At 44.9% G+C, this 27,033-nt stretch overlaps 4 protein-coding genes, 1 long non-coding RNA gene, 1 other non-coding gene and 1 pseudogene across 10 annotated transcripts in view; 2 read left to right on the top strand and 5 right to left on the bottom strand.

The window, feature by feature from the left end:
- Positions 1-1,911: 1,911 nt before the first annotated feature.
- LOC133474945 (DNA oxidative demethylase ALKBH2-like) lies at positions 1,912-2,296 on the bottom strand (annotated as a pseudogene).
- Positions 2,297-2,332: 36 nt separating this feature from the next.
- LOC133475429 (uncharacterized) lies at positions 2,333-4,068 on the bottom strand. Its single transcript, XR_009787821.1, has 4 exons — positions 3,859-4,068; positions 3,299-3,401; positions 3,128-3,182; positions 2,333-3,049 (listed from the first exon to the last, which is right to left on the bottom strand). It is a non-coding gene; the product is annotated as an uncharacterized LOC133475429 (long non-coding RNA).
- Positions 4,069-4,478: 410 nt separating this feature from the next.
- On the top strand, positions 4,479-8,441 carry pxmp2 (peroxisomal membrane protein 2). 2 transcript variants are annotated; one of them, XM_061768255.1, is made up of 8 exons: positions 4,479-4,509; positions 4,671-4,761; positions 4,876-4,964; positions 5,037-5,202; positions 6,875-6,997; positions 7,319-7,481; positions 7,902-8,021; positions 8,086-8,441. In XM_061768255.1, the coding sequence occupies exons 1-8, from the start codon at positions 4,494-4,496 to the stop codon at positions 8,152-8,154; spliced, it is 837 nt and encodes a 278-aa protein (XP_061624239.1). In that variant the 5' UTR covers positions 4,479-4,493; the 3' UTR covers positions 8,155-8,441. The 2 variants fall into 2 exon arrangements, with proteins under 2 accessions (XP_061624239.1, XP_061624240.1); XM_061768256.1 differs by lacking the exons at positions 4,479-4,509; positions 4,671-4,761; positions 4,876-4,964; positions 5,037-5,202 and adding an exon at positions 5,438-6,625.
- On the bottom strand, positions 8,289-8,952 carry isg15 (ISG15 ubiquitin like modifier). Its single transcript, XM_061768259.1, is given in 2 exon segments — positions 8,289-8,693; positions 8,695-8,952. Coding segments are annotated over 2 exon segments (438 nt in total). The 3' UTR covers positions 8,289-8,513.
- gatc (glutamyl-tRNA amidotransferase subunit C) lies at positions 8,794-12,374 on the bottom strand. 4 transcript variants are annotated; one of them, XR_009787819.1, is made up of 6 exons: positions 11,853-12,368; positions 11,722-11,772; positions 10,853-11,022; positions 10,662-10,765; positions 10,433-10,568; positions 8,794-8,996 (listed from the first exon to the last, which is right to left on the bottom strand). XR_009787819.1 is itself a non-coding variant. In XM_061768258.1 (5 exons), exons 1-5 carry the CDS (start codon positions 12,048-12,050, stop codon positions 10,507-10,509), a joined length of 585 nt encoding a protein of 194 aa, XP_061624242.1. In that variant the 5' UTR covers positions 12,051-12,366; the 3' UTR covers positions 9,384-10,506. The 4 variants fall into 4 exon arrangements, 2 of the variants coding, with proteins under 2 accessions (XP_061624242.1, XP_061624241.1); XR_009787820.1 differs by lacking the exon at positions 8,794-8,996 and adding an exon at positions 9,004-9,225 and having other exon boundaries at positions 11,853-12,369; XM_061768258.1 differs by lacking the exon at positions 8,794-8,996 and having other exon boundaries at positions 9,384-10,568; positions 11,853-12,366.
- A 429-nt stretch (positions 12,375-12,803) lies between these two features.
- On the top strand, positions 12,804-12,876 carry trnak-uuu (transfer RNA lysine (anticodon UUU)). Its single transcript has one exon. It is a non-coding gene; the product is annotated as a tRNA-Lys (tRNA).
- Positions 12,877-13,190: 314 nt separating this feature from the next.
- The window catches only part of sgsm1a (small G protein signaling modulator 1a), a 32,707-nt gene continuing 18,864 nt past the window's right edge, over positions 13,191-27,033 (bottom strand). The window contains 18 exon segments of the mRNA XM_061768254.1: positions 13,191-14,517; positions 15,123-15,290; positions 15,501-15,597; positions 15,765-15,874; positions 15,967-16,049; positions 17,237-17,361; positions 17,470-18,462; positions 18,659-18,730; positions 19,333-19,515; positions 19,596-19,642; positions 19,645-19,723; positions 20,185-20,330; positions 20,862-20,926; positions 21,245-21,374; positions 24,689-24,824; positions 25,496-25,659; positions 25,734-25,801; positions 26,211-26,335. Of these exon segments, the coding sequence (XP_061624238.1) occupies positions 14,429-14,517; positions 15,123-15,290; positions 15,501-15,597; positions 15,765-15,874; positions 15,967-16,049; positions 17,237-17,361; positions 17,470-18,462; positions 18,659-18,730; positions 19,333-19,515; positions 19,596-19,642; positions 19,645-19,723; positions 20,185-20,330; positions 20,862-20,926; positions 21,245-21,374; positions 24,689-24,824; positions 25,496-25,659; positions 25,734-25,801; positions 26,211-26,335 (2,880 nt within the window). The 3' untranslated portion in view covers positions 13,191-14,428.

The raw sequence follows: 27,033 nt of genomic DNA, 5'->3' as shown, positions 1-27,033 counted from the left end.
ACATCAGAGGCTAAAAAGAGGTTCTTTTCATTTTGAAAATACTAAGTGAAATGTTTTTGTGCACATTCTATCTTAAATCAAATTGCTAGATATTGTAATATTCATCTTGGGAGTCTACATTGCAGCCTCAGTTGTGTTCAGCGAATACAGAAATAAAATTTGAAGGTCTGGACTTGAGTATTTCTCAATCCATCGAGAAGACGGATCAAACGTATCAATCTCAGATCGATCAGCCAATGTAAACGCAATCCTTTTCTCCTTCCCTCCAGCTCCGCGGAGTACCTTTTCCGAGTCACGGCTGTGCCGGTTCACCACGGTGACGTGCACTCGGGACATTTTGCAGTTCCTTGCCATCCATCTGTCAGTGGCTGCGGGTGTCGGACCACCCGGTGCTGTCCTCTAACGTCCAGAAGCAGAGCGCTCCGTCACATTCGCAGGAGTAAGGCTGAATTCATGCTGCTGCCTTTCCAGTCGTACCGTTTAAAATGGTTCTGCCCATTACAACATGGTTGATGGCGGACTGGCACGTATGCGTCATTTGACGCTAAGGTATTTCTCGCGTGAACGGATCATCGCAATGACTTGTCATGCTGCTGCTGCTGTAATCCCAAACAGGAGACTCCAATTCCAAAGAATATGCACATGATATTTTACTCTAATGTATCTGGCTTGTGCAGAAAAACCGAGAAATGTGATCCAAAAAAAAGGACACGCTCAATCGGTTCACGTGTCATGCATTTACGCTTAAAAACTATTTGAATGCAAGTTGGTTGAATTTTTGCAATGCTCAGAACATTGGTGCCAATTGAATGATTATGTACGGATGACACTGAGGGTAATCATTCACGATGATTGTCGACATTTTCTGGAAATCATGCATACACAGTTAACGGTGTCTGTTATTGTAATACAGCATTCCTATTTTCATACTTACTGTAGCTGCACATTTGAAGTTAAAAGTGCCATTTTGAATATGTGCGTGGCAGTTGTTTTACTCTGACATGAAAAATGCGAAGGATATCTCAGTGCCCAGATTTCGCTTTGTCATGAAAGGAGACGTAACGGATATCCAGACAGCGTCTTCTCGGAAAGTTATCAACATTGTTAACCCCGCGTTGCTGCCAAACCGACTGAGAAGTAAGGATGAGGACCAGAGGCCTGTTGTTTATGTTTCCAATTTGCACTATTGTACAGTGTTCATGTGAAATGTTTGTGTGCAATCTCTAAAAGGTGAAAACATTTCATGTTATAGTTTTATTTGCAGATACGTGGCTCCAAGCAATAAGACTCCGGATAATGACCGAGATTGAATGTGCATATGTGGACAAAATTGTCGGTCCGCTTCCATTTAAGAAATGAACCACAATGGTTACAAATCTTTTGAATCTGAAAGGAACAACTGGAAATCAGGGCTTACTTTATATTTGTGGTTTCATCAGAATTACAAACAAAAATGACAAATTCTTTTGTTGCAAAGAAGAGATTGGTGTCACTCAATGAGACTTGAACCCGACCGACAATGAAACACGGAGGAGGCTCGTGTATGTTCTGGGGCCGCTTGGCTGCAACAGCGACCTTTGAACCTGTGCAGTGTCCCAACGAAATCTCAAGACTCATTCATTCATTCATCTTCCGTTCCTCTTCTCCTCACTAGGGTCGCGGGCGTGCCGGAGCCTATCCCGAAAGGCGGGGTACACCCTGAACTGGTCGCCAGCCAATCACAGGGCACGTAGAAACAAACAACCATTCGCACTCACATTCACACCTACGGGCAATTTAGTGTCTTCAAGTAATGTGGGAAGAAAGCCACGCAGAACACGCAAAGTCCACACAGGCGGGGCCGGGATTTGAACCCCGGTCCTCAGAACTGTGAGGCAGAAGTGCTAACCAGTCATCCGCCGTGCCGCCCCATCAAGCTATTTTGAAGTCAAAAGTGCTGCCCGCTGTCAGAATGTTGCGTCTCAACCGATTCTTGAAATGTGATGGTGCTTCTTTTTTGCTGGTGGACACGATGCGTCCGAATGGGAGGTTAATGCGAGCCAGGGGGACTTTCTTTCGAACGGGAAGGCTGTGACACCAGAAAGAGTTGGTGGGCGAGTTCATGAGGAGCAGGCTTCCGTGGGCCAGCACCAGCTTGACGGGCTCCACGCGCCGACCGCTCCGTTTGCCCTCGGGCGTCCCTGTGGCGGAAAATGAAATCTCGCGCGGCGCCCGGCGACACCGAGGCTATGGGGGACAGAGGGTCTAGCTCCCTCTCGTCATCGCGATGCTCGCCCATGTGATCCTGGCCATCTTTGTACCTAGACAAGATCGCAGTCAGAATCTTATCAAATCCATCGCGTTCGTGCTATATTTCCTACCTGTTGATCAGGACAAAATTGAACGCGTGTCCTGTTATTTTGGTGACAGAATCCCGAATAGATTGCAGGGTGGGTGTTGGATTTCTCTTACCCAACATTATAAAAAATAGACACAAAAGGAATGAAGACGCTGGTTTCTTTTTCTCATGAGGAGGGCGTATGGGAGATTGTTCAGATCACAGTCCCCCCCCCCCCCTCGCTCCTGCATTTATTTGAAATAGGAGGGATTTACAAATCATAATGTTCTAAGCAATAAGACACAACACAAAATATTGGATAATAAGAGGGTTTTCCCCAGACATAGTATTCTAAACAATAAGACACGACACATAATATTTGATAATAAGAGGGTTTTTCCCAGACATAGTATTCTAAGCAATAAGACACGACACAAAATATTGGACCAACACTTGTCCCGACCCGACCACATCCGATCACGTCCTTGGTCCAGGCGCCCTTCCATCGGATGATGCTGAGTCATCTTTTCGAAGGCGAGACATCTAAAATCGTCCATAATACTAATGCAAGCTAAGCAAATAAATGATAACTTCTAGAATATATTTAACAGTGGGTGTCCATGGGCAGGCTAAACGTGTCACTCCAGAATCAGTGTATGTTAATCCTGTATCTCCCTCCATATGTTGCCTGTTTCCTGGGTATGTCATACACCTGCGCCTTTGCTTCTTCCCCTGGAATATAAAGCTCGTGTCACTCCACCACTCGTCGACCTCCTGTCAGACCTTTAAAATAATAAAAAGGACTGTCACCTGTTGAGTAGATCACCTCCTCCTCCAGCTTTTGGAAAAGGTGGTCAGCTTCCTCCTGGGTGAAGAGCAAAGCATAGTCACAGTCAAGACTTTCTGACTCTATTTTTTGCCAGGGAACAGGATCAGAAAATTCCTCGTCCTCAGCATCCACCAACTGTTCGTCCCCTTTACCTTCCCCCCGTTTCAGCTTCTTCGATGGACTTATTTCGGCGTCGTCAGTGCATGGGCATTCATGCACAAACTTCTCCATTGAACATTTGAAAAAGATTGACATCTGTAGACACAAACAAGATGTGACATTAAAAAAACAAGTTTGTTCTTGGTTTGGCTACGCAAACACAGTGCAGCTCAGCTTCTAACTATCAGACATCATGGCCATGTTGTTGTTGTTGTTGTTGTTTTAATAGCTACAAATGCAAGCGGGCTCCCGGGCTCTTTGGATAAGGCCAAAGTCATTTTAAAAATATCATTAGTTTTATGGCATCATAATACTGTTGAAACTAATACTTTGGCACTTTTCTGCATTGCTCATTTCCTAAAAAGAAGACGAAGTACTGGTGTTGTGCTTAGCTGAAAATCAAATATTGAGGCTGTTCGTGTTTCATTTTAGATGTCATTCAGTCTTGTTCCCGTTCACATAAAAGATTAACAGCTTGTTTTCAGTTAGGTTTTTTTTTTTACATGTTGCTCCCATACTTTTACATTTTGTTCCCATACTGTGTGTAACGTACCGAAAAGTGATGTGGTTTTGCCGTTATAACCGTCCTCCCGAGGACAACCATATGAAGTGGCCCGCGATGAAAACAAGTTCAAGACGGCTAAAAAAAAAAAAAAAAAAAAAAAGAGCTCCCAACAACACAAACAGCCACAAGACAACGTAACGTTTTCCAACCTAAGTGTTGCGAAAACCCCAGTAGCTCTTGAACGCCTCGCAGCTCATTATCATATTGTTTCGTGACGTCAGTGTTGGCGCGAGATCGTGAAAGCTGTTCGGAGTCTTCACGCGCTTTCCACATTGCTGCTTTTAATAATTCACGTTCGGGCAGAAGACTATTCATTCATTTTTCTCACCGCTTCCCAAAAAGAGGTCTTGCAAAGACTTCAACGAGCAGGATGCTAAGGACTCGGTGAGCGTGTATGTATGTATATGTATGTATATATATATATATATATTATATATATAATATTATATATATATATATATATATTATATATAAGTAGTTAATGAATCACTCTCACAGTTTAACGACGCAAAGCCCTTTCACCCCCCAGTTGATGCAGTTTGTCAACGAAGAGCGGAAACATCACACTGTGTACCCGCCCGCCGACCATGTCTTCACCTGGACGCAGATGTGCGAAGTCCGCCATGTGCCACCTGCCCAGTACCTCTTCTGCTAATCACACATGGTCATGATAATAATAATGACGACATTCACATCTGCCACAAAGTTACCCATTGCAAACAGGTTTTTGTTTTGTTTTGTTCATATCTCATCATGATGCCACTGTAAACTTTCCTCTTTTCTCTGCCTCCGGGTTAAAGTGGTGATCCTCGGTCAGGACCCGTATCATGGTCCAAACCGAGCCCACGGATTGTGTTTCAGCGTCAAAAGTCCTGTGCCTCCCCCTCCCAGGTCATCTAAATTTGAAAGTATTCTGTGAACCTTTTTGTTCGTTGTTTTTCGTGTGTGCGCGCGTGTATTAAGCCTGGCACCACGATGACATACGAGTTTTCCATCCATTTCCAGTTTGGAGAACATGTACAAAGAGCTGGCGACTGACAATGAAGGCTTCCGGCACCCTAGGCGTGGAGATCTAAGCGGCTGGGCCAAACAAGGTTTGCTTGTCGAATTGTAGTTGGGCTGAACGGGTCTCACGACATAACTGACGTGTTAGCTACCACCCACAGGTGTGTTGTTGCTCAATGCCGTGTTGACGGTGCCAACTCGCACAAAGACAAGGGCTGGGAAACGTTCACCGACGCCGTTGCGCAGTGGCTCAGCGACAATGCGGAGGGCCTGGCGTTCGTTCTGTGGGGGGCGTACGCTCAGAAGAAGGGGGCCACCGTTAACAGGGTGAGCGCACACTGCTGCTGTGAATGCTCCACCGCTCGGGAAAAGAAATGATAATGATATTCCTGGGATTGCTAGAAACGACACCACGTCCTGCCGGCGGTGCATCCGTCTCCCCCGTCGGCTCACCGTGGAAACATTTCTCAAGGGCCAACGAGCTTCTGAAGAAAACCCGGAAGTCACCTGTTGACTGGAAGGCACTTTAAACTGTTGCACTTGTCTGCTTTTTTGCGCACCACGTTGAGTAACTACACACACAGACTCCTCTATAAGCATGTCTACATTTTCAAAGTTATCTTTCGATAACATCTTTACACTAGGAAGTCTCTCAACGTTTGTGGGAAGTTCTTTTATCGCCTTTCTTTTTTTGGTACATTTCTGTTCTACTTGGAGTTTTAGTGTTGCATGTTTGTACAATGTGGCCTTTTTTTTTTTATATACAAAGATGTTACTACCGCTCACATTTGTTCACCTGCGATTTGCTCAATCGTTACACTAAAAAGTTGAAGATATTATTATGATTTTTTTTAGTAATAAAGACTCATGACAAGCACGTGTTTGTCACTGAGGCATATGTTTAGGGCAAACGAACAGCCAATGATGTTCAAACATTTGAGGTGCACATGAAGGTCGTGTAAGGATGAACTTTGTACTACTGAATCTACAGGTTTTTCTTGAGAGCTTCTATGGAAACGGAAAAGGCCGAATGAGGCAGAAGAGCCTACAATTTCAAAGACAACATCGCAGTCCAACTTAAAATCCAGATTTATCGCTACAAGTGATTGTCTCGCACGAAACCCACTCGGATATGCGGTCACACGCTTGCTCGTGAGGCCCTCAAGATGGCCAATAAAAGTACTGAATATCTTGCTTCAATTTCTAACATTGTCTCTTTGTGAAGCAGGTTTTGAGTAATGATGGCGGCCAAAATAAAATTACGGATTAATATTTCGGGTGTCAGTCTCCCATTACCCCAAAATGGGACTAGCTTGTAACAAACCAGGGCTCCCACAGCTACGAGTTGTATGTAGTAATTTGTTTTTATTTGTTTCCCAACCGGTCGATCAAGTATTGCTTTATGTAATACAGGTCCGGGGGGCAAGTCGTAATTACAAATTGTTCTAAATCATTTCTACATGAAAAACGAAAAGCAGCGCGCCGTGGGTGAACTCTTCTGGTCGCATATGATGACGTAAGGACGCCACTGGTGACGCACGACGTCGACCGGAAGCGTTTGCAGAAGTTCCACCCCAGCGAAGTTCGGGCCATGTCTATTGTTTAATGAACTTAAAATTCGCGTGACACAAGACGGGACAATGCCCGTGCAAAGTGTGCCGCTTCGGGATGCGTCGATTCAATATCGCTTACTTTCGCAGTATCTATTTCTTCTGAAGAAATATCCAATTCTGACTAAATCTGTAACAAGGTTCGTGGTCGTGGACTTTGACATGTTTGCTTTGCTGGTGCTCTGCAGCCACTTGTCAGTGTCCTGTCAAGTTGAACTTGTATTTCGTGTTGTATGTCTGCTTGCACTGACCACAGGCTGTCTTGACACGCAGCCAATCAGCTTTTGCGCATAGAGAGACTTTCATCAATTCCCTCTGCATTTCCGCTTTGACGACGTCATTTACAACGCAGCGTGTTCTCAGCTTGTGTTTGTCCTTGATACTTTCAGTGGCGTCCTCTCAGCCTTGGGAAATCTTCTTTCTCAGATTTTGGAGGCAAGAAAAAAGTCCCCAAGTGATGCTTCTGTCAAAGGGATTGACACAGCTGGAGCTGCACGCTATGCCATTTATGGGTGAGACTTTTTGCACACTCTCTTATTCTTACTTACTTACTTACAGTTGATATAAAAAGTCTACAGACCTCTTTCCAAGTACCACCTTTCGTGACATAAAAACAAAATGAGATCCAAAGAAATCAGTTGAACCTACATGCTGTACAACTCCATTGGAAAAAGCAAACCAAACCTCGCTTGGCCTCCTGTGCTGAGTTTGCAGGTTTTCCTTGGATTTTTTTGTGGCTTTTCTCTGTAGTGAATGGTTGTTAGTCTTTATCTCTAATGAGGACAAGTGGTATAGATCAACCGTGACAATTAAAAGCCATTTGGTGGTTCCAGTCTGTTGGTGACTGGACCACTCAGTCATTTCTTTTACCAGCTGATGGAGATGTGGACGCCAACTACAGATCCGTACTGCGTCGTCAAACGTCTGCTTTTGGATCGCCTCGTTTTTGCTCCTGGCTTCCTGATGATTTTCTACTTGGTTATGAACATCCTGGAGGTGAGGAGCTGTGATGATGCGGACCAATTGATAAAACCTCTATGGTAAATGTGGATCCATTCCATACGGTTATGATTCATCAGTACCATCAGTGGTCTTATTCATTGACTTTAATGTGTAAATATGAGGAATGGTCTCCTTACACTTAAGTTTCAAATTCAAGAAGATTCCGATTGCGCTTGTATTTTGATTTATTAATCGAGTAACGCTAACCTTGGCTCGCGTGGTCCTACGGTGAGGCAGGTGATCAAATCCAGAAATTCTAAACTTGAAAGTTCACAAAGGCCTTTTAATGAGTAGTTACGGTCTCTAAAATGAGGTTATTGTTTATTAGTTTTGGGTAGAATAAGTTGGTATAGCAACAACCAGTGCAACATTTAATTGAACAGATACGGATAGTCTTTTGAATCTGTTTTTCAGGCCAAAGGGTCGGATGACTTTATCAAGAAGATGAGAGGAAGCTACTGGACTGCTTTGAAGATGAACTGGAAAGTTTGGACACCTTTCCAGTTCGTAAACATCAACTTTGTGCCTGTTGAGGTACGCATTTTGCCAACGGTCACACCCTCTCCGCTTTGTGCCAAATCTTTGATGTGTTTTCCAGTTCCGAGTGCTATTCGCCAACACGATCGCCTTATTTTGGTACGCTTACCTTGCAACGGTGAGAAAATGAAACGTCCCAAGATTTCAAGCGAGGAAAATCATCTGGAGTACGTCGATATGATTGCGAGTGCCAGCAAACGTTGAGTTCTACTGCCAGCTGTCCAGCAGTGGACTGATGCGGACAAATAATTCACACTTACACAATGACTTTTAACACTGTGATTGAATTTTGGATACTTGACTGGTTTTGCACAAGTTTAAAACGCAACAGAGATCTGCCAAATGGGAATGAAAGGGTGAGATGTAGGACTACTGCGGATCATAATGTCTTCGTCAAAAATAAATTGAAGAGAATAATAGTGTCATTTGACTTTGAAGAATACACACACCGGCACATATTGAAAGAAAAAAGGTGCGGGTGGCTCTTCGTCAGCTTCCTCTCAGGCGAAAGGTCGTGTCGATGGTGCTCGAAGCTCCGACGTCGTAGTCCTCCAGTTTCCCGCTGGCCATTTCACGGCCTTGATGAACGAGTCCCCCCCTCTGCTCGCCCGTGTCGATCTCGTAGGTACTCGGTTGCCCCTTTTCGTTTCTTAAGAACACCTGGACGGTCTCTTGACTCCTCCGCCAGCAGGCACACCCGCGGGCCGCAGGAGTCGTCGTCGTCCGGAGGGGTCCTGCGGCTGCCTGCCAACACCAGCTTCCGGGTATGAGCGGCTATCCCCGTCTTGGTCTCAATTAGGTTTTTCAGCGCCTTCACCGTGTCCTCAGGACACACCGTCAGGGTTTGGGATCTTCCAGTCAACATAGTGATGGTTATCTCCATCATCAGCTGGCCTGCGAGTTTCATACATACGTCTTCAAAAAGCATCTCCACAATAATTGTGTCATTTGGCTCAAGGTTGCGATGATGACCTTTGGAGACAAAAAGGGTTTTGGAGAGAGCGGGATAACTCAGCTGTTTCTCAACTAGTTTTCTTGCAGTGTTCTGCCAAACTGCAGCAAGCACATTTGCAGACGCCCACGCTGATAACAGTTCATTTCCCCTCCCAACGATGAATGGCTTTCAGTTTCTATTCTCCCAAGTTTCACGACTGCACATAACAACGAAAGCAAAAGACTCCCTTGTTCCTGGGTGCGAAAACTTTTGGTTTTGAGTGCAAGGGACACATTGAGTTTTCAATGGAGAGAGAGAAAAAAAAAAAAGGTTCAAAATGTCAATGTCAAATAATTGGATTTTAAACAAATATTCTCTTGATTTAATTACAATGAATGAACCAGTTAATATAAATGCACGTCAAATAGTTTGTCTAATTATTTAATGAGATAAAAGGTTAAGTACAAAAATAATGACTGTATTATACCGCTACAAAAGGTGATTTTAGCTAATTGCTACGATCAAACATCACAGGGTGTCGACATATTTAATATGGAAACATTTCTAAAAGTTGGAAATGATCAAATATAACAATTTGTAGACATTTTAAAACATAATTTCCCCCCAAAAAGAACATTACCAGAATGGATACATGACATTTAATGTAACCACTATTTGCACTTGTGTATCAACAAGTGACAAAGAACTTATTAAATGTTTTGCATCAAATTGAAAAATAACAACGCATGACAAGCAGTTTGTCATATTAGCTGTGAGCAACTCTAAATATACAGGGTGATTGAAAAGTAACTCCCCATTTTAAAATACATTAGCCCTCGTTTTTCGCGGTTAATGGGGAACAAAAGTTATCGTGAACACAACACTAAGTATGTATCCAGTATGCGAAACAGTCAACAGCGTGGACGAGACTGGCGAGACAAGGGAAGATGACGCGCAGCCAATCGGCACACGGGAGAAATCCACTCGTGCTCTCATTGGTCAATGACGCGCCTTGTACGAGTGCCCGTGGCATGTACAAAGCCTCGAGTCAACTCATCTTTGTTTGTGCGTCAACATGAAACAACGCGTCTTTCCACAATATGGCTGCCGATATGGCTGTATTTTTGCATTTTTACTTTTTGGGATGAATGTTTAGGAAAACCCCGCAAAGCACTGGGGCCGCAAAACGTGAAGCGCGACGTGGCGAGGGAACACTGTACTTAGAATTTCTTCATATGTTGTAATATTTTTCTCCATTTTTTTGTGCATGTTCCATGATTAAAGGATCGAGTCTATTCTACCAAACCAACGACTTTGGAAGAACTTGAAGGGCGAATACGAGAAGTTGTGTCTTCCATCCCACAAGAGTTCCTTTGTGAAATCAGTTAATGCGGTTCCCAAGCGGCTTGAGAAACCGCTGGCTAATGCCTGATAATAAATAATAAACTACAAGTACTTCAAAATAGGGAGTTACCTTTCAATCACCCGGTAGATGTGCTGAGAAACAATCAAAGCAAATGATGAAATTAGTCCTCCATATGAAAAATGTCAGAATTCAGAGTGTTTCAACATGGCAGCCCGCTCTTCCCGCTTTGGTAATGGAATATTTCCTGTGGCAAAACAAGTACATTAGAAATGGAGCAGCATTTTGTTTAGACAGAGCAAAAGAAATGGTTTTTGTTGTTGTCCCAAATGTATTTTACCAGGTGGTGCCACATAATATTCCTCCACTGTGTTTTTGGAGAGCTCCAGAAGTTCTTCTGCATGGTTGCCTTCCATCACCGTGTCATCCCTCAAATATAAAACCCTGGATGTGCAAAAAAAGCTTTGTGTGTTGAAAAACTGGAGTTGCGAGCCCTCTAATGACATTTGAACCCACGTGAGCAACATTCACCTGTCCTCCAGAACCGAATCCATCGGCTCCACTCCTGTGGTGTCAACAACATGAAGCTGATCTGCAAATCTGATGGCCTTCTCCAAACAGGCCACGCCCTCTTTGGTGCGGAAGTCCACCAAGGCCAGGCGCTCAAGTTTGTCCACCAGGTCGGCTGCTACACGCGTCGGCTGGAAGACAACAACAGTGACACTTCCATGCGTATGCTTGTGCAGGCACCTGAAGGCCAAAAGTGACAGTGTTAAGTTTTTTTTGTTAATGTTAAATTATCAAAGTGGCTCATTTCCGTAACGAGAGATGCAGCATAAATCACAATCTATTATGTTTACCTTACAGAATACGTAGAAGAGAGAGAGAGAAAAAAAACTACGTAACACGCTGTCGTCTTGGGTTGCCTAAAAATCTCAACATTTCAACCTGCAAGAACTCCACGACAAACTGGAGAAAATCTTGTTTTAACTGTACACATGCCAACATTGGCTGTGTTTTAAGGTCATAACAAACTGTCAAATGTCCATCTTTTTGCTCTAGTGCAAAATCAATTTATGACTGTTTCTCGAGGCGGCCCAAAAATATTGCTGGGCAATATGAATTTGCTCATTCCCATTTTATATTATTGTCGGTTTGACATTCATGCTCCGATTAAAAGAAAATAAACCAGAAGTTACTCACCAGTTAGTACTTCTCAATCTGTCTTGAGAATCTCATTGTTCACTGCTGCTTTTTCATCATCATCTTGCTTTTGTTTTGTGATGTTTTTTTTTTTTTTTTCTTATTAGCTTTTTATATGTTTAGCCACATGAATGGTGGCATATAAATAAAGTTGCCTTGACAATTAGCTGAGCATTTACAAAGTAACGAGGTCATACCGGTGGCAGCTGGTCCTCTGTTATGGGCTCCCAGGTTGCAGCTGCGGGCACCTTCAAACCCGAGCAGGAAACACAAAGAACACATCATTCATTAGCTGTTATCTGACTTCACGTTGATCCCGTCGATTTACCTTCGAGTTGTGTGGTTGAGAACTGGACTCACGCGTCCCGTTAGCAACCGGACAGCAGCGACAACATCTCCTTCCACGGTCGAAACTTGACCGCGAGTAGCCATTTTTTGACAAACAACATTTAGCCGAAGTGACTGTCTGTGACACTTTGCGCCACGTTCGCCCGACAGCGACACAGAACCCGGACATGTTTAGCATTGTTAGCTACAAAAAATTGCAACCAAAAAAAAGTCGTGCTTTTAAAATGTGCCAGATTTCGTGGGTAAAAAAAAAAGGGGTCAAAAGACGTTTCTTCAAGCTAGGCTAGCCAAAGATGTTAAACCGATCAGTACTCTTAAAAGAACTGCCGTGCCCATCACTAAACCATACTGCCTAAGCAGTAATGCGCATGCGCAAAAAGGACAAAGCTGACACCAAAGCGAGATAGTTCGCCACCCGTAAAGCTGCATTAGCCAACAAGAAATAACAACGACATGCTGTTATCAATACAGGACTTTTAGATTTTCTTTTGCGCAATTATTTAAGGCCTATATACATGTATTCTTTCTAATATTTAGGTGGTGATATATTGAATCATGCTTCGTACAAAATAAAAAAAATGTTCTTTGAGAAATTGATCTGACTTATCTGAGCCAATGTAGTAGTTTTGGTAGAGGATTATATGAGGCAACAGGACATCATGATGATGGTTTAAATCATGCTGCTTGTCAACCGGGACCCACGTGTCACTGAAAACCGGTGCTACCAGTTATAAAACTAACGAAACAATTCGTTGCCTTTTCCGTCATTTGGCAAAAACAGTTGGCCGTCCCAAAACCTTATTTTTTGTTTCATTCATTCACCTCCCACAAGTACGCGTCTGTTTTCAAATAGTCACAAGATAAAAGAACATTGAACAGAAAAATCATTGTAGTACACCATTTGTTGACACTGGAGCTGCTATTGTTCAGAGCCCGGATAGCTCAGTCGGTAGAGCATCAGACTTTTAATCTGAGGGTCCAGGGTTCAAGTCCCTGTTCGGGCGGTGACTTTTTGACAAAATGCAGATCGGTTGCTTTTCATTTGGATTTTTAACATCAAGATTTGTAATGACGTGTGATAGATAGCGTGTATGCATCAAGAGTGGAACATGACAGTTGCGTCATCGCAGCCCCTTTTTTAGGAAACACGAACGCCTGCAACCAATTCTGTATAAATTGGTCATTTATTTTATCGTCATAAAATGCTCAGTCATATTATGGTATATCCTTGAAATGCAAATGTTTGCAGACAAAACATATCTTTATTTGGCAGTGTTTCGTGTATTAGTGTGAATAAGAAAAGATGACTCCGCTGATGTTACAATAACATATACCATTTAATATATATTATATATGAGCTCTCAGAATATAATTTGTCTTACAATACAGGTTAGAACTTGGCACAAAATAAAAATACAAGTTTTACCAAAATAGCAACATCTGAGTGAAAACATGATTAAATAAGAATAATAAATAAAAAGAAAATCATGATGGCAAATAAATGTGACAATAAATTCAAGTAGGCTTGCTGGCAACATCAATGCAATCCATTTGACCACATTCATAAAGAGGCAATAAATAGGAAGCATTTGGGACATTTTGGGAAATCATTAATTGAATGGTTAAAAGCACATACTGTATAGTATTTGTCATCATCAATGCTTAAATATGCCAAAACATTAACACAGCTACGTTTCCAGTATATATTTGGCAAACAACGTTAAAAATCATTCACAAGCAGGGACATGTACTTTTCATTTGCACCGCAATTGGTCACATAAAAACTAAAAACATCACTGCGTTCTCTGTTCTTCGCCTTTATAATATAAATGATAGAATTTCTGCACGAAAACAAAACTGACAAACAATCCAAAAATCAAAGTGGTACAATGTACAAAATAAAGCTGTTCATGGGGAGAGAAAAAACCCAGCAAGAAAAGACAATGGAGGACTCTGAAATGTGAGTTATTAAATATAAGACTATGATGATTCAACAAATAATGATCTCACGATTAGCACAATGCACATAACAAGGCAGGAAGGCAGCTCAGACATTGGAAATACTGTCAATATAAAATCACTTCTGTGGTACTCAGCTCTAAATAGGTTTGAATCATGTCTGTAAAACTAGTTTATTTTCATCCTATTTTCATTATGGAAACATTGGCTATTAAACAAGTTTAAGCAACACGGTATTTCTTCATTCAAAATAGTTTGAATTCATCTCTGATCGATTTTGTTGTGAAATGTGCAACTAACCTTAACTTACAACGTGATTAAGTCTGTTCTGATTAACGTTGGACACTGAAGGGTTTGACATAAAACACATAGTATGTATTTGCAGATACTGACAATTACTCAATAAAGCAGAATATTAGCATAGACCTGTTGACGACACAAATGACATCGAGGAGCATACAGTCAGTGAGGCTCAATCAAGGCTGCAACCAATGATGGTAAAGGCATATTTGTAATACACTAGAATGTATGTGCATGTGCGTTGCTGCTACAGATGATTACATTTGATTGGAAGGAAATAGAAGACAAACGGCGCTGTCACTTGTTCTCGATCAGCATCTGCACCTTGTACACCAGATTTCTTGCCAATGTCAAAATCTGCTGGATGTTGTGATGCTCGGCCATCTCTGAAAGACAAGACCATGTTCATTACTAATTCCGTATTGGACCGGTGCATTCACGTCCAATGCAACTTCCGAAAGCCATTGGGGTCACCAGACCTAGACCCAGAGCCTTAAATGATTCTAATTTGAATGTACTAAGGCACGGAGATGCTTTCAAGAATTGCAACATTCGGTGGAAAGTGTGTGATAGAAGGAGACTTTTTCAAAATCTATCAAGATGTGATTGAAGTGCAGACTTTGAGCTTCAAGAGGTTTCGCTTTAGGAACCCTTTAGGAATTGAGGCCATTTCACGCAGCGCACTTCCAATTGGAGGGGTTCAAAGCACTTGTGCAATTGTCAGAATTGTAAACACAACCGCTATTTTGAATACTTGGATGAAAAAGCCTGGAAGTCAACTACTTGCTGTTTATTGACCAGCAAATGATGCTTCGCTTGGGCTGCTTTTTCGGGTCCTGCTGACTTGATTTTGGTCTGGGTCAGTGAAAAGCATCATCGACTGCCTTGAGATCAGGACCCCGCGTGCGCGTATATTTTGCTCATGGAACGTGCTCCCCGATATCGATGACGGCGACAGTCGAGTAAGCAGTGGCGAAGCCTTTTGTTTTACCATTGAAAAACTTGATAATTTCAGTGAAGTCCATGTTGTTTTCCAGGATGATGTCCCTGTAGATCTCCACCAGCGCCAAGGCGATGAAGAGGACAAAGTGACTGGACGAGGCAAACTTGGCCGCCCAGATGGTTTCCCAGACTGCAAAGACATCGTCGTAGACCAGCTCTGCCAACAAAAGCACGCATTTCCATATACGCAAGCCAAATAAGTATTCTCAAGTCAAGGTTATTTGAATCGATATTGATTTTTCCACTGCAAGTTGCATTTCCTCAGCAACAGATTTCTCCAGTGACAAGCACATCAGGCTAACAAGACCAAACATGGCTTATGGACATCTGACACGCCTCTAATTGCTACAAACTGTGTCGTGTTTACCTCGCTTGAAGTCTAAGAGGAACCAGCGGTAGCAGAAGTAGAAGTGCGTGTAGTCTCCGTTTTGGTGCATCAGCTCAAATAGCTCGGAATCCAGGATCTGCAGTATGCAAAGCAGGGATCAAGGGAGTTTCACAAGGAGAAATCATGAGAATAGTTGTCGGTGGAACACATTTAGCTAAACGTGGGGTTGAATTGATGAATCCCATTTGCAACTTGTACAATTTGGACTGGCTCGTAATACAAATGCGGCTTATGCTGCCTTACTTGGATGAGAGAGCGCATGTTGGCAAAGTGAGTATCCATTGCTCCTCCGTGCGGAAAGTTTTGATTCATCCTCTTCATGAGCTCTGTGAAGCAGCTAAAGGCCATGGCCTCTGAGACGGGGCGAGAGGGAGAGATGCAAAAGATGGCGGAAGCATTAAAGCGGACGAGGAATGAGAAGAGACGATGGAGCGCGGTGACTCACCATCATCCAGAATGACGAGAAGCGGAGCCAAGAGGTCACACATGCCCTGAACGTATCCGATGTCAAGGTGCCTCCAGATGTAGCTGCAAATACACCACCGAGGAAGTTAGCAAGACATCACTCCACAGCTTTCAGCCACCGCACTGACTGCTCACATCCCGCACTTCACCCGGAAGTCCTCACTGAAGATCGTTGGACTAAATCAAGAGAAGTGGAGGACTCCACGCACATGACTTCATTCCAGTCAGAGCAGCCAATTTTAGGACTTGAGACTCGCTTGGCTCAGACTCCTAAAAGACTTGACTTTGATTTGACGAGCCGTGACTTTGTATTTTCGACGTCGTTTGCTGCTCGTCTTGTTTTTGAAAGATTTTTTTTTTTGGCGCAGTGTGTGTAAACCTGGCACCAGCACGTAAACTCCATTTGACTTATAAAGTAGCAGCTAAAACAAAGTGCTGTACAGAAATACAAATCAAACATTAGCCAATCAAACATAACACAATTTAGAAACAATAACAATGTTGAAACAATTTTAAAAAAACCCCCACTAAAAACAGTCATGTGTTTTAAAGCGAGTTTTTAAAATGGACGGCGAGAACGCTTGTCTAATGTGCACCAGGAGGAGTCCAACCCTCGGCGGAAAACGAGTCCGACTTACTGCCGGATATGCCGACCGAACTCCGACTACCCCATACTCCCGAAGCATCCCCCGAGGGACCCCCCCCCCGAGGGACACGGTCGAACGCCTTCTCCAAGTCCACAAATCACATGTAGACTGGTGGGCGAACTCCCGTGCACCCTCGAGGACCCTGCCGAGGGTGTAGAGCTGGTCCGCTGTTCCACGGCCAGGACGAAAACCACACCGCTCCTCCTGAGTCTGAGATTCGACTTCCCGACGGACCCTCCTCTCCAGCACCCCTCAATAGACCTTACCGGGAATGCTGAGGAGTGTGATCCCCCTGTAGTTGGAACACACCCTCCGGACCCCCACCCCAGTCTGCCAATCCAGAGTAAGAATAAATCAGAAGTATATATACTAGCTGCTGCTAGTATATTTAATTGACTAGAGAGCCATAACCTGTTAAAGACAAAACAATAAATAAAAATCGGGGTAAAAAAAATGGGATGAACGTGGTTACCCCCATTGAAAACCAACATGATTCCGACCATGTTTTACCGTAATAATCCAAGGCAATACAATTGTTTTTTTTGGAATGAGCCAGGTCCTACCTATTTGTAGCACGAATGATTCGGTCTGTCACTGTCGTACCTGCACATGACGTTGCGCAGCTTTTCCAGGTTTCCAGGAGTGAAGTACCAGTAGTTCCTGTCACAACGCTGGACGTCCTTCTCAATGCGGTGCAAATTCAACGTGTACAAGTCTAAAAGCTCTTGCTGGAAGAACCAGAATCATAAACATTTGCATGAACTCGCTGGGTAGTTTGTAGACTCGGAGTGGAGTCGATGAATATTATAGGATTCTTCGGAGAGGACGGTACGTACGGAGAATGTGCCCGCAGCAGATTGTTGCGAGCTGGCTTCTGCAGTGTTTGCACATCCATCCAGAGACTCAAAGTGAGGGTAGAGGCTCTCCATCTCTGGTTCCTCAGACAATATGGACTCAGTTCCTTCTGGACTGGGCTTTTCCTGCCCCCCCCCAGGTCTGCTATCCATGTAAGGGGCCGAGTCCTCTGAGGAAGACAAGGGCTCACGGCGAGCCTTCCTGCTCCAGGGAACCATGGAAACATTGGCTTTGGGAATCTCCTCCATCTCTATGGCTGAGGGAGACTCATCAGACTCGGCCAGGACCTGAGCTTCTGCCTTCTGAGAGGCACAGTAGGCTTCTCTTGCCCTCGACACCCGAGTGTCTGTTGATAAAGACAGTTTCTTGTCAACTTCAATTGTTCTGGGATTTTTGATGCCAGCTTCTCCTCTCACCTCTTGTGACGTCTCACCTTGGCTGGATTTGTCCTCCATTTTGCACCATTCAGTCTGACACTCCCCTGCAGTTTTCTTTGCGTCTTCGTTTTTCAGTCTGTGTTCAGCGTGGTCTTGGTATTCTGTACATGTTCCTGGCGTGGACATACAATCTTTGTCAGGCACTTCGCTTCCTTTAATATCTACTGAGGCACCACCTCCACACTGAGCCTCCTCTACTTCAGGATCCTCCGATTTGTTGGATTCTTCCAGTACATCTCGTGCTCCAGTCTTGGTCACATTTGGTTTCTCTTGTTTGTCCTGTTCTGTCAGACATACATCCTGAGGAGGTTTGGCCGAAGCTCTCGGAGCAGCCTCGGGCGCAGCGCCGTCCTCTGTGCTGAGCGAGCCGTCCGACAGGCCAGAAGTAACTGAGAAGTTGCGGGAAGAGGGATGCCCGGAGTCGGGAGAACTCGGGCCGTTCTGGAGCGCCCCGTTGGTCGTCTTTGGCGGCTGCTTGGCTTCTTCGCTCTTGGATTCGGTCTCGATCTGCTCCACCTCTTCTACAGACTCAAACACCTGCAAGGACAAGCCAAAAGGAAGCATTCTACTCCAGGGGAGGGGATGGGATGATGTGAAGAACTAGCAGGGAGAGAGTGGAGGGATGCGGTTTAAAACACCACGCGGCCCTACTGATTATTCTTGTTTAACGGTCAATTGAAGTCAACGAGAAGATTTTGATTGCGTCGGTGGTGCAAGGTGACGAGCGTGATACCTGCGTGCTGCAGCTGGAGTCACTCTGCAGACGAGCCAGACTTTGCCTGTCTGAACTCTGGGAGGACCGGGACTGGTAGATAAAGACAATCAGGCCGAGATATCATTGCGTGAAATGTATGTCATTTCTTTTATTGTCATTTCTGACACGGCATCTCCTCGCCAGTGTGAGATCCGCCTCTCTGTCTGTCTACGTTTATAGCCTCGGGTGGTATAGATCCCGACGCTGGTGTTGTCTATGTATGCTATGTCAAGGCTACGTGTGCTCGATCGAATTAAAGTTACGCGTTACCCGTTAAAACCTACGTGTGCCCTATTGCACGCTGATTTCGACCGAGCACGTGTTGGCATAACCACCAGACACCTGCGGCTTTCGCCTGGTCTCGAGGCCTCAACAGCGGACATTTACTAAAATGAGACCTTGTGAGGTTTGGGAATAGAAAGTCATTTCGAAAATCGTTTCTGATCGTACCTACCTTCTTTAGTCACATGAGAGGGGCAGTGTAAAGGCATTGTTCGCTCGTTATATGAACCACCACAGAATTCCTACAATTTGGAATTTGACTCTTTGGTAGGTTGAAGCACATTCAAATGCCTTTAGTGCAACACAATACTTTTAAACTAATACAATAGCTCTCCTGGCCCGTTGAGCGTTCCAGTAAGTTCGTGCGTCACCTCGTTGCTGACAGTTGAGTCGTGATGGACCATCTTTGAACTTGTACTGTCCATGCTCGCCCCCGAGGAGCACTTGGCTAAGGCCGCGGCGTGCTGCTCCTTCTCCCGCTGCCGGACGATCTCCTCACAGCCGAGCCGTTCGCGCATGGTCTGCTGGTAGCGCGATCGCACCCGCTCGTCCACCTGCAGTGAGGAATGCAGGCCAGGTGTGGGGAAAAGATTTCTGGCGAGGAAAAAAACCTTCAATGTGAAGACTGTCTCACCTCCTGCCTTTCTGTTTCAGACATTCCAAACTGGTAATGCCCAAGAGAAATGGCCATACTTCCTTACGCAGAGAAGGGTCCACGCCGCCGAAATAGACCAAACGAAGCAGCTCCTGCTCCTTGTAAGTCTGAAAGAAAAAAAACAACAAAAAAACTATTTTGTCTCCTTTTTCTATCCATCCACACTATTCAGAAAATGACAGATGTGGCCAGATTCTCTAGTTGTTTGAACTGATGCTTAATGCTTTCTTTCCTCTTCTTTTGGGCTACTCCCAATTTCGAGGAAAAGATGATCTGTGTGAATAGCATTTTCCTTTCATGAGCCAGGAACACGCATGGAAGATTGACTGGAGCCGATGTGGAAATTTCTACAGACAAAGCCATTAGCGACGCTTCGTGCACACCGCTGAGAGACTAATGACGTGGGCAACATCATTAGCAGGGAATGAGCACGGATCGGATGGCTGAGTGGCAAGTGAGCGAGCGAGAGAGAGAGAGAGGCTATAAGGGGACGTGCGTTTGTGTGTATATATATATATATATATATATATGAAGAAGTGCTTCATGGGAAATTCCTGGCATTGCTTACAGTACAGTCCTGGAGGAACATCCGCCACACATCTGCGGTGAGGCCTTTGTACGCATCGCACGGCGCGTCGGGCGACACAATGGCGTGATTGACGAGAGCCGAGAGGTGAGTGCGCACGGTGGACAGGTGACGGCAGTACGCCAACCCTAGTTGAGGAGAAAGTACAATATTCAATCATTCTTCGGAGGTTTTTGTTGATTCAAATGAAGATATCAATGCTTTCAAGCATTATCATAGGCTATTCAGTGATACGGTATATGACAAAATCTGATCTATTCGAGACATTTTATGAGCCCCGGAGCGGGCACGGAGTGGAGCGACGCTAATCCTTTTTCAAATGTGCCTGAGATCATGAAATGCACCCACCTTTTGTCCACAATCATCCATCCTTCAGATCATACACTGCACAACCAAAATGTATTAGTTACATTTTTGAAAATACATTTCAACTTTTGACACAATTAACCACTGGATACTGGATATTGATCCTTTACTATATATTCGATGTAACTATACTATATCATTGGGAATTGGCTCGTGCCAGCATGTGCAGCAAAGACATCATTCACCAGAACAACTTCTGGAACGAAAGATATTCCTGAATTGAGAATGATTTCCAAATGACTGTGTGTTCCATAGGAAAAGGTGAATAGTGTGAAAATGAAACGTTCACATACAGCCGTAAAACGCCCTGGAGATGATCTGATACTTCATGTTGTCACATAGCAGCTTGAGAGGAGTCCTTACGAGAAACAAGAACACAACATCAACACATACAATTCTATATTTCTATACAAGTCGTTGTCATGATGTCATCTCTTTAGCGAACTCAAGCTGTCAAATAGAAAACATGACGTAATTCCATTTGGCATTTTATCTCCTCAGTTTATTCTCATTGTCCCCACGCATTTTTCATGTCAGTGTGGCACGTTTTTCTGCCGTCGTCTTCTTCAAGCACAAATGTGGCCGGCCAGTGGCTGTGTATCAGCAATCCTTAATTGCTTTAAGCAAAGCCAAAGCTTACTCGGAGCCTTGACGTGATTATCTCTCACTCTCTCACCTCTCTTGGTTGCAGCCTTTGGGCGCGGACCCACCGGAGAGGCCGCCCTGGGAGCAGGACAAGCACGAAGACTTCCTGAGGGAGGGGTGCCACATGGCAGAGCTGTGCTCCATCAAATCTGGTGGCGTAACTGCAGAAGGCACACACACACACACATGCACACATCGCGACGGTCACCGTCGACGCGTAACTGCTTCCTCTGCATGGCCATCGGCATCAGTGAGATGAGTGAATCGTTTCAGCGTAGACGGAATTGTGCTCGTCTTCAAAAGTCGAAGTACCACCTCAAAAAATACTAGGCTCTCCGAGTGCCACCATAATGACCAACATAAAAATACAATAGCGTGGTTCAAATGAGGTTTTTATTCCTAAAAAAAAAGTATAGTTCATACATTTTTTTAGCCACTGTATTTTGAAGCACAGTTTGAATATTGGCACTGCGAGCGAGCAAGCAAGCAAGCAAAAGCCTTTCTCGGCCGAGCGCCAAAAGTCAGCCAACATTGCCTCGTCAATCCTCCAGTTAATCGAAGGCTACGTTGTCGTAGCGCCTGAGAGAAGGTGCGGCGAGGCAATAGGATGCAGTCGGTGAGGTTTTATTATTGGGACACATCGGTGAGCTCGGCCGAAGGCACAAGGCAGGTCAGGGGAATATTGGACGCTGGGGAATGGAAGCAGCAGAGTCCGGTCGGGACCCTTTTATAGCTGCATTCGGGGAATGGGCAGCAGCTTGGTGGCAGAACAACCGACCTATGTCTCCAACAGACCAACGAATCAAATCAAAACTCATCTATACACATTTAAAGACAGCTCGAAGAGAAACATACAAATACAACAAATCCAGGAAAACAGGAATCACTTTTAGTTACTACTGAATAGCTCACTAAATTAGAACATTACAAAAACAATCCATAAAGAAAGAAATATCACTCGGGGCCTTACTTCCGGGAACGTACACATCTGTGCGCCAGAGGATTAGAATTCGGTAATTTCGCGGATGGGCGCAGGCCGGCGGATCTGCGGGTGGGCAGGCTGAAGTCACTGCCAATCGAAGCGGCTCCTTAAATGTGGCGCACTCATCGTCTCACAAGGAGACATTTTTGTGCGGAGGAGGACGATACATAATCGCAGCAATCTGTGCATAAGTGGATCACTGTCAGACTCAAAATCAGAATCATCTTTATTTGCCAAGTATGTCAAAAACACACGTTGAATTTGTCTCCGGTAGTTGGAGACGCTCGAGTACCACAACAGACAGCCATTTGACAGAAAATACTTTGGAGAAATAAAAACACAGTACGGGGAAGTCGCTGAGCAATGAAAGCTTACCGGTATTGTGGTAATGCTGAAAAATATTTTTTGGGGGGACAATTGTCCTCCAGCATTTTAGAGCAGTTTGAAATGACTAATAGAGTGATAATCGAGTACAGTGACCATTGTGCAAATGGCGCAGATAGTTCTCAAGCACGTGAGTGGCCAGTATTGTGGTCAACAACAGATGTGCAAATAGTGCAGACTGGCGAGACTACGACAGTGAGTGCACGAATAACGTATAATTGGCCCGACGGAGATGTGACAACAATCTCAAGACAAAAGTTGGCATCATGTTACAATTGAATTGTAAGTTTACTGTTTAAGAAGTTAATGGCAAGAGGGAAGAAGCTCTTGGAATGTCTGCTAGTATTAGTTTGCATTGCTCGATAGTGCCTACCTGAGGGAAGGAGCTGGAAGAGGTGGTAATCAGGATGTGTAGGGTCCCAGAGGAGTTCTGGCAGCGTGCAAGTCCTCAAGAGTAGGTAGGGGGGTACCGACAATTTTTGCAGCAGTTTTGATTGTCCGTTGCGGTCGGACTTTATCCTTTTTAGTGGCGGCACCAAACCGGACTGTGATGGCTGAACACAGGACTGATTCGATGACCGCTGTGTAGAACTGTTTCAACAGCTCCCGTGGCAGGCCGCGCTTCCTCAGAAGCCGCAGGAAGTACATCCTCTGATGGGCCTTTTACAGGACGGAGTTGATGTTGAACTCCCACTTCAGGTCCCGAGAGAGTGTAATTCCCAGGAACTTGAAGGTTGCAACGGTTGACACAGGGCAGTTGGACAGCGTGAGGGGAAGCTGTGGCGAAGGATGCCTCCTGAAGTCCACGATCATCTCTACAGTCTTGAGCGTGTTCAGCTCCAGGTTGTGTCGGCCGCACCGCAGCTCCGGCCGCTCCGCTTCCTGTCGATACGCAGACTCGTTCCAGTCTTTGATGAGGCCGATGACTGTGGTGTCGTCTGCAAACTTCAGGAGTTTGACAGCCGGGTGTGTTGAGAGGCAGTCGTTTGTGTAGAGAGAGAGAGGAGCAGTGGAGAGAGGACACAACCTTGGGGCGCCCCGGTGCTAGTGGTGCGTGCAGAGGAGATCGCCTCCCCCAGCCTCACATGCTGTGTCCTGCCCGTCAGGAAGCTGTAAATCCACTGGCAGTTGGCAGGCGAGACGCTTGGAGGAGAGGAGTTCGGGGATGATGGTGTTGAACGCAGAGTTGAAGTCCAGAATCAGGATCCTCACGTAGGTCCCCGCACCGTCGAGGTGTTCTAGGATCAAGTACAGCCCCATGTTGACTACGTCATCCACAGACCTGTTTGCTCGGTGAGAAAACTGCAGGGGATCCAGCAGGGGTCCTGTGATGCTCTTGAGGTAGTCCAGCACAAGGCGTTCAAAGGACTTCATGACCACAGATGTAAAGGGCGACAGGCCTGTAGTCCTTCAGAGCCGAGATTGCAGGTTTCTTGGGGACTGGGATGATGAAACAGGATGGTACTTCATACACTTCCAGGGATCTATTGAAGATCTGTGTGAAGACTGGAGCAAGCTGGTCCACCCGGACTTTGAGGCAGGATGGGGACACGAGGTCTGGGCCAGCCGCTGTGTTGATCTTCCGTTGTTTGAAGATACGTCTCACATCTGCTCTCGGTCGGTGTGGCAACAGATGATGTGAGCGGGTGTAGAGACTGAGCTGATGACTTAAATATGTCCGCGGAGCTCAGTATCCGTCTGCCTGTGCGCCCATCAAATTCACCCAAATCGCGTAAAACCAGCAGTTGACCGTGTGCCAGTATTTAGACGTGGTCTGAGAAGGCATACATTTCGATCGATTTTCTGCCACCAAATTGTCACTCCGCCAGGACGCTCCCTCTACTGTGCCGGAACGCCCGGCTTCGTGCAGACCGGTCTGCCGAATTGGCAAACGCGCAGCGAGCCTTGTGCTTGCGTGAAAATCAGGATCGGCAAATGTGCTGTCTATGAAAATCCAGCCCTGATAAGTAAGGACAGAATGTGTCACATTGTGGTGTCATAAAAAGGTGACCGGCCTACAAAGCGCGTCTCAGGGAACTAAACCTGTGAACAAAAGACAAAGAAAAAGGTATGCTTTCTTAAAAAAAAAGTATAAATAGGGGGTCTCACCAAACTCTGACCGACTGTTTGGGAAGAGGATGCGGAAGACGTAGTCTGTGGCCTCGTCCTCCTCCTTATCTGAGACCGAGTCTGTAGAACCAGATCCTTGAGGAACCCTCTTCTTCAGCTTCGGGAACACTTTTCCCTGCAACAACCAAACAATATTATTATTAACAACAAGGTCATGTGAGAGAACAAACCGAGGCGTAAATATTTGTCACGGATGAAATTAATGATGGTTTTCTCACAGCTGAAGGGAAGTTTCAGCAAGATCTACGATCTTTCGAACCAAATGCGCTAAGAGTCTACGTGAGCACATAAGAAATATAAAACTTGTTCAATGGTACTCTTCCATTTTACATTTCAATTGTTTGGTTGCTTTATCTTAAGTTATGCTGAACCTTTGGTTAAAAAAAAAAAAAATAATAATAATAATAATAATAATTCACAAAATGGACAAACCCAAGCAGATGAAAACCGAACCTCTTTGGCACAGGTCAGAAGACTAAATCATTGATTCCTATTTAAAATTAAGATTGAAGTTTCCAAGCGTCTGCATGCCCATGTTTATTAATAGTCGTCGAACAAGCGCGGTTGCTTTGTATTATTCCGTTTGTTTGCAGCGCACACAATAAAAGAAAGAGAACCTCATCACGTGCGCTGGTGAACATAAAGCCGAAGAGTCATCAGCTGCGCTGTTCATTATTGGTTTATTGATCAGATGAAAAATGATTTAGCGCGCGAGTGCTGTTTCGCCGTAACAACGGCTAGCGCGATCCTTTGAGTGCATTGGGAGGGATGAGCTCAGGTGCTGACCTTTCCCCTCTGAGACCAGAGAGGAGGATCCAGCTGGCCGTGCGGAAGCAGACCGTTTTCCAGGCATGAGAGGAACTGGAGCAGGTGGCCTCCTTTGGGGAAGCGAAGTGGAGGCCTTTGGATGCCATCTTGACTCACCAGCACCACTGTGCCCCCACTGTCGACTGCAGGAGGAAGGTTTTCACCCTTGCACTTCACTACCGGGCTGAAAGAAAATGCGAAGGTTGCCTGGGCCTACCTTGCTGATGGCAGTGCAAGTACACTATCTCTTCGAGAGCGATTGTCATGGCATAGTCCCAGTACACACTGCAAAAACACAGCAATTCATCCAGTGACAGCAAAAAGACATCCGCGCAGTTAGTTCATTTTCAAATTAAACAGTAGTCAAGCTTGCGCAAAGAGATAAGCAAAGCCCAGTAATCAAACCTTCTTACGGAAAGAAACCAGGCACGCACAAAAACAGGGATATGACATGGTTTGCTAGTTGGTCTGACAGCGTCCCAGTCAATAAAGCACCTGCAGGCTGCCTGTCTGCTGAAAATAAGCCTCATTACATGAGCTGGGTTCCCTTTGCATTCAGAGTCTCAGAGACACACACAGGGACACACACAGACACACACAGGGACACACAAGCACTGCATTATTCACTAACAGCAGAGTCAGCTTGCATCCTGGGCTTTATTTCTCTCACAAACACACACCGACATATCATCACCTTCGTTCGTAGTCCAGGTCGCCAACGGAGCCGTTCATGAGCTGATTGGGCGTCCACTTCAGTGTCATGAGGTCAGCCGTCTGATGCAGCGAGAGGTAACCCGGGATAGCCTCCATGTCGTCCCTCTGCAACAGGCGGGAGGACAGAAGCTTTCATGCGATGCAAAATGAATTGCTCCTTTGGGCTAGGGCTGCACGATGTTTTGTTCGAGCAGCGTCATCGCGATGTACAACGTGGGCAATAGTCACATCGCGGGGTCTGCTGCGACATCAGTGGACTGTCATATACAGTGAATCTACTCTAATGTTAAAAGTCACCAGCTGTTCGGACCAGGTGCGTTTCCTGTTGCGCTGTTCAGAATGAAACGATGTGCGCGAGGTGCGTTCAGGGACACTGCATAAATGGGAATAAATATGTTATACAGTACATAATTGTGGAAATGTTCACATAACTGTGAAAATGGATTACAAGGAAAATTATTATTTGCATCAGAATGATTCAGTGGTGTGATCACACCACTGTGATAATATTGAATTTATTTTGTTATAGAGCAATTATTTTGTTCATGCGGTCAGCCAGAGCTGCGAGGAATGCAAAGTTATCAATCTCCTTTCGCCATCATTGCTGTCACACTGTGCTGCGTGTTTTTCTTTGCACATTCATGACAAAAGTCCTGTTTTTGTTTTCAAAAAAAGACCATTCAAGTAACAAGTTTTTCCTCCTGTTTTTGAGATTGTAGGGTGAAAGCTGCAGCTGGCTACTCGTGTGCACAGAAGCGGGGAATTTAAATGTCAATACTTTGAGAGTAATAGCCCGTCTGCAA

Source organism: Phyllopteryx taeniolatus, chromosome 3 (genome assembly GCF_024500385.1).
Source record: "Phyllopteryx taeniolatus isolate TA_2022b chromosome 3, UOR_Ptae_1.2, whole genome shotgun sequence".
NCBI classification, from domain to species: Eukaryota; Metazoa; Chordata; class Actinopteri; order Syngnathiformes; family Syngnathidae; genus Phyllopteryx; species Phyllopteryx taeniolatus.
The sequence above is the reverse complement of the archived record's forward strand: the minus strand, read 5'-3'. Positions and strand labels throughout refer to the sequence as shown.

Bases quoted from the DNA above. Each gene is read 5' to 3' on its own strand.
- pxmp2 (XM_061768255.1), top strand. The intron at 7,482-7,901 runs GTGAGGAGCTGT...TCTGTTTTTCAG, and splicing joins TGGTTATGAACATCCTGGAG to GCCAAAGGGTCGGATGACTT. The intron at 8,022-8,085 runs GTACGCATTTTG...TGTGTTTTCCAG, and splicing joins TCAACTTTGTGCCTGTTGAG to TTCCGAGTGCTATTCGCCAA.
- gatc (XM_061768257.1), bottom strand. From the start codon at position 12,050: ATGCTAAACATGTCCGGGTTCTGTGTCGCTGTCGGGCGAACGTGGCGC. The intron at 11,773-11,852 runs GTAAATCGACGG...TCGGGTTTGAAG, and splicing joins CTCAACCACACAACTCGAAG to GTGCCCGCAGCTGCAACCTG. The intron at 10,766-10,852 runs GTGAATGTTGCT...TTGCACATCCAG, and splicing joins GATTCGGTTCTGGAGGACAG to GGTTTTATATTTGAGGGATG.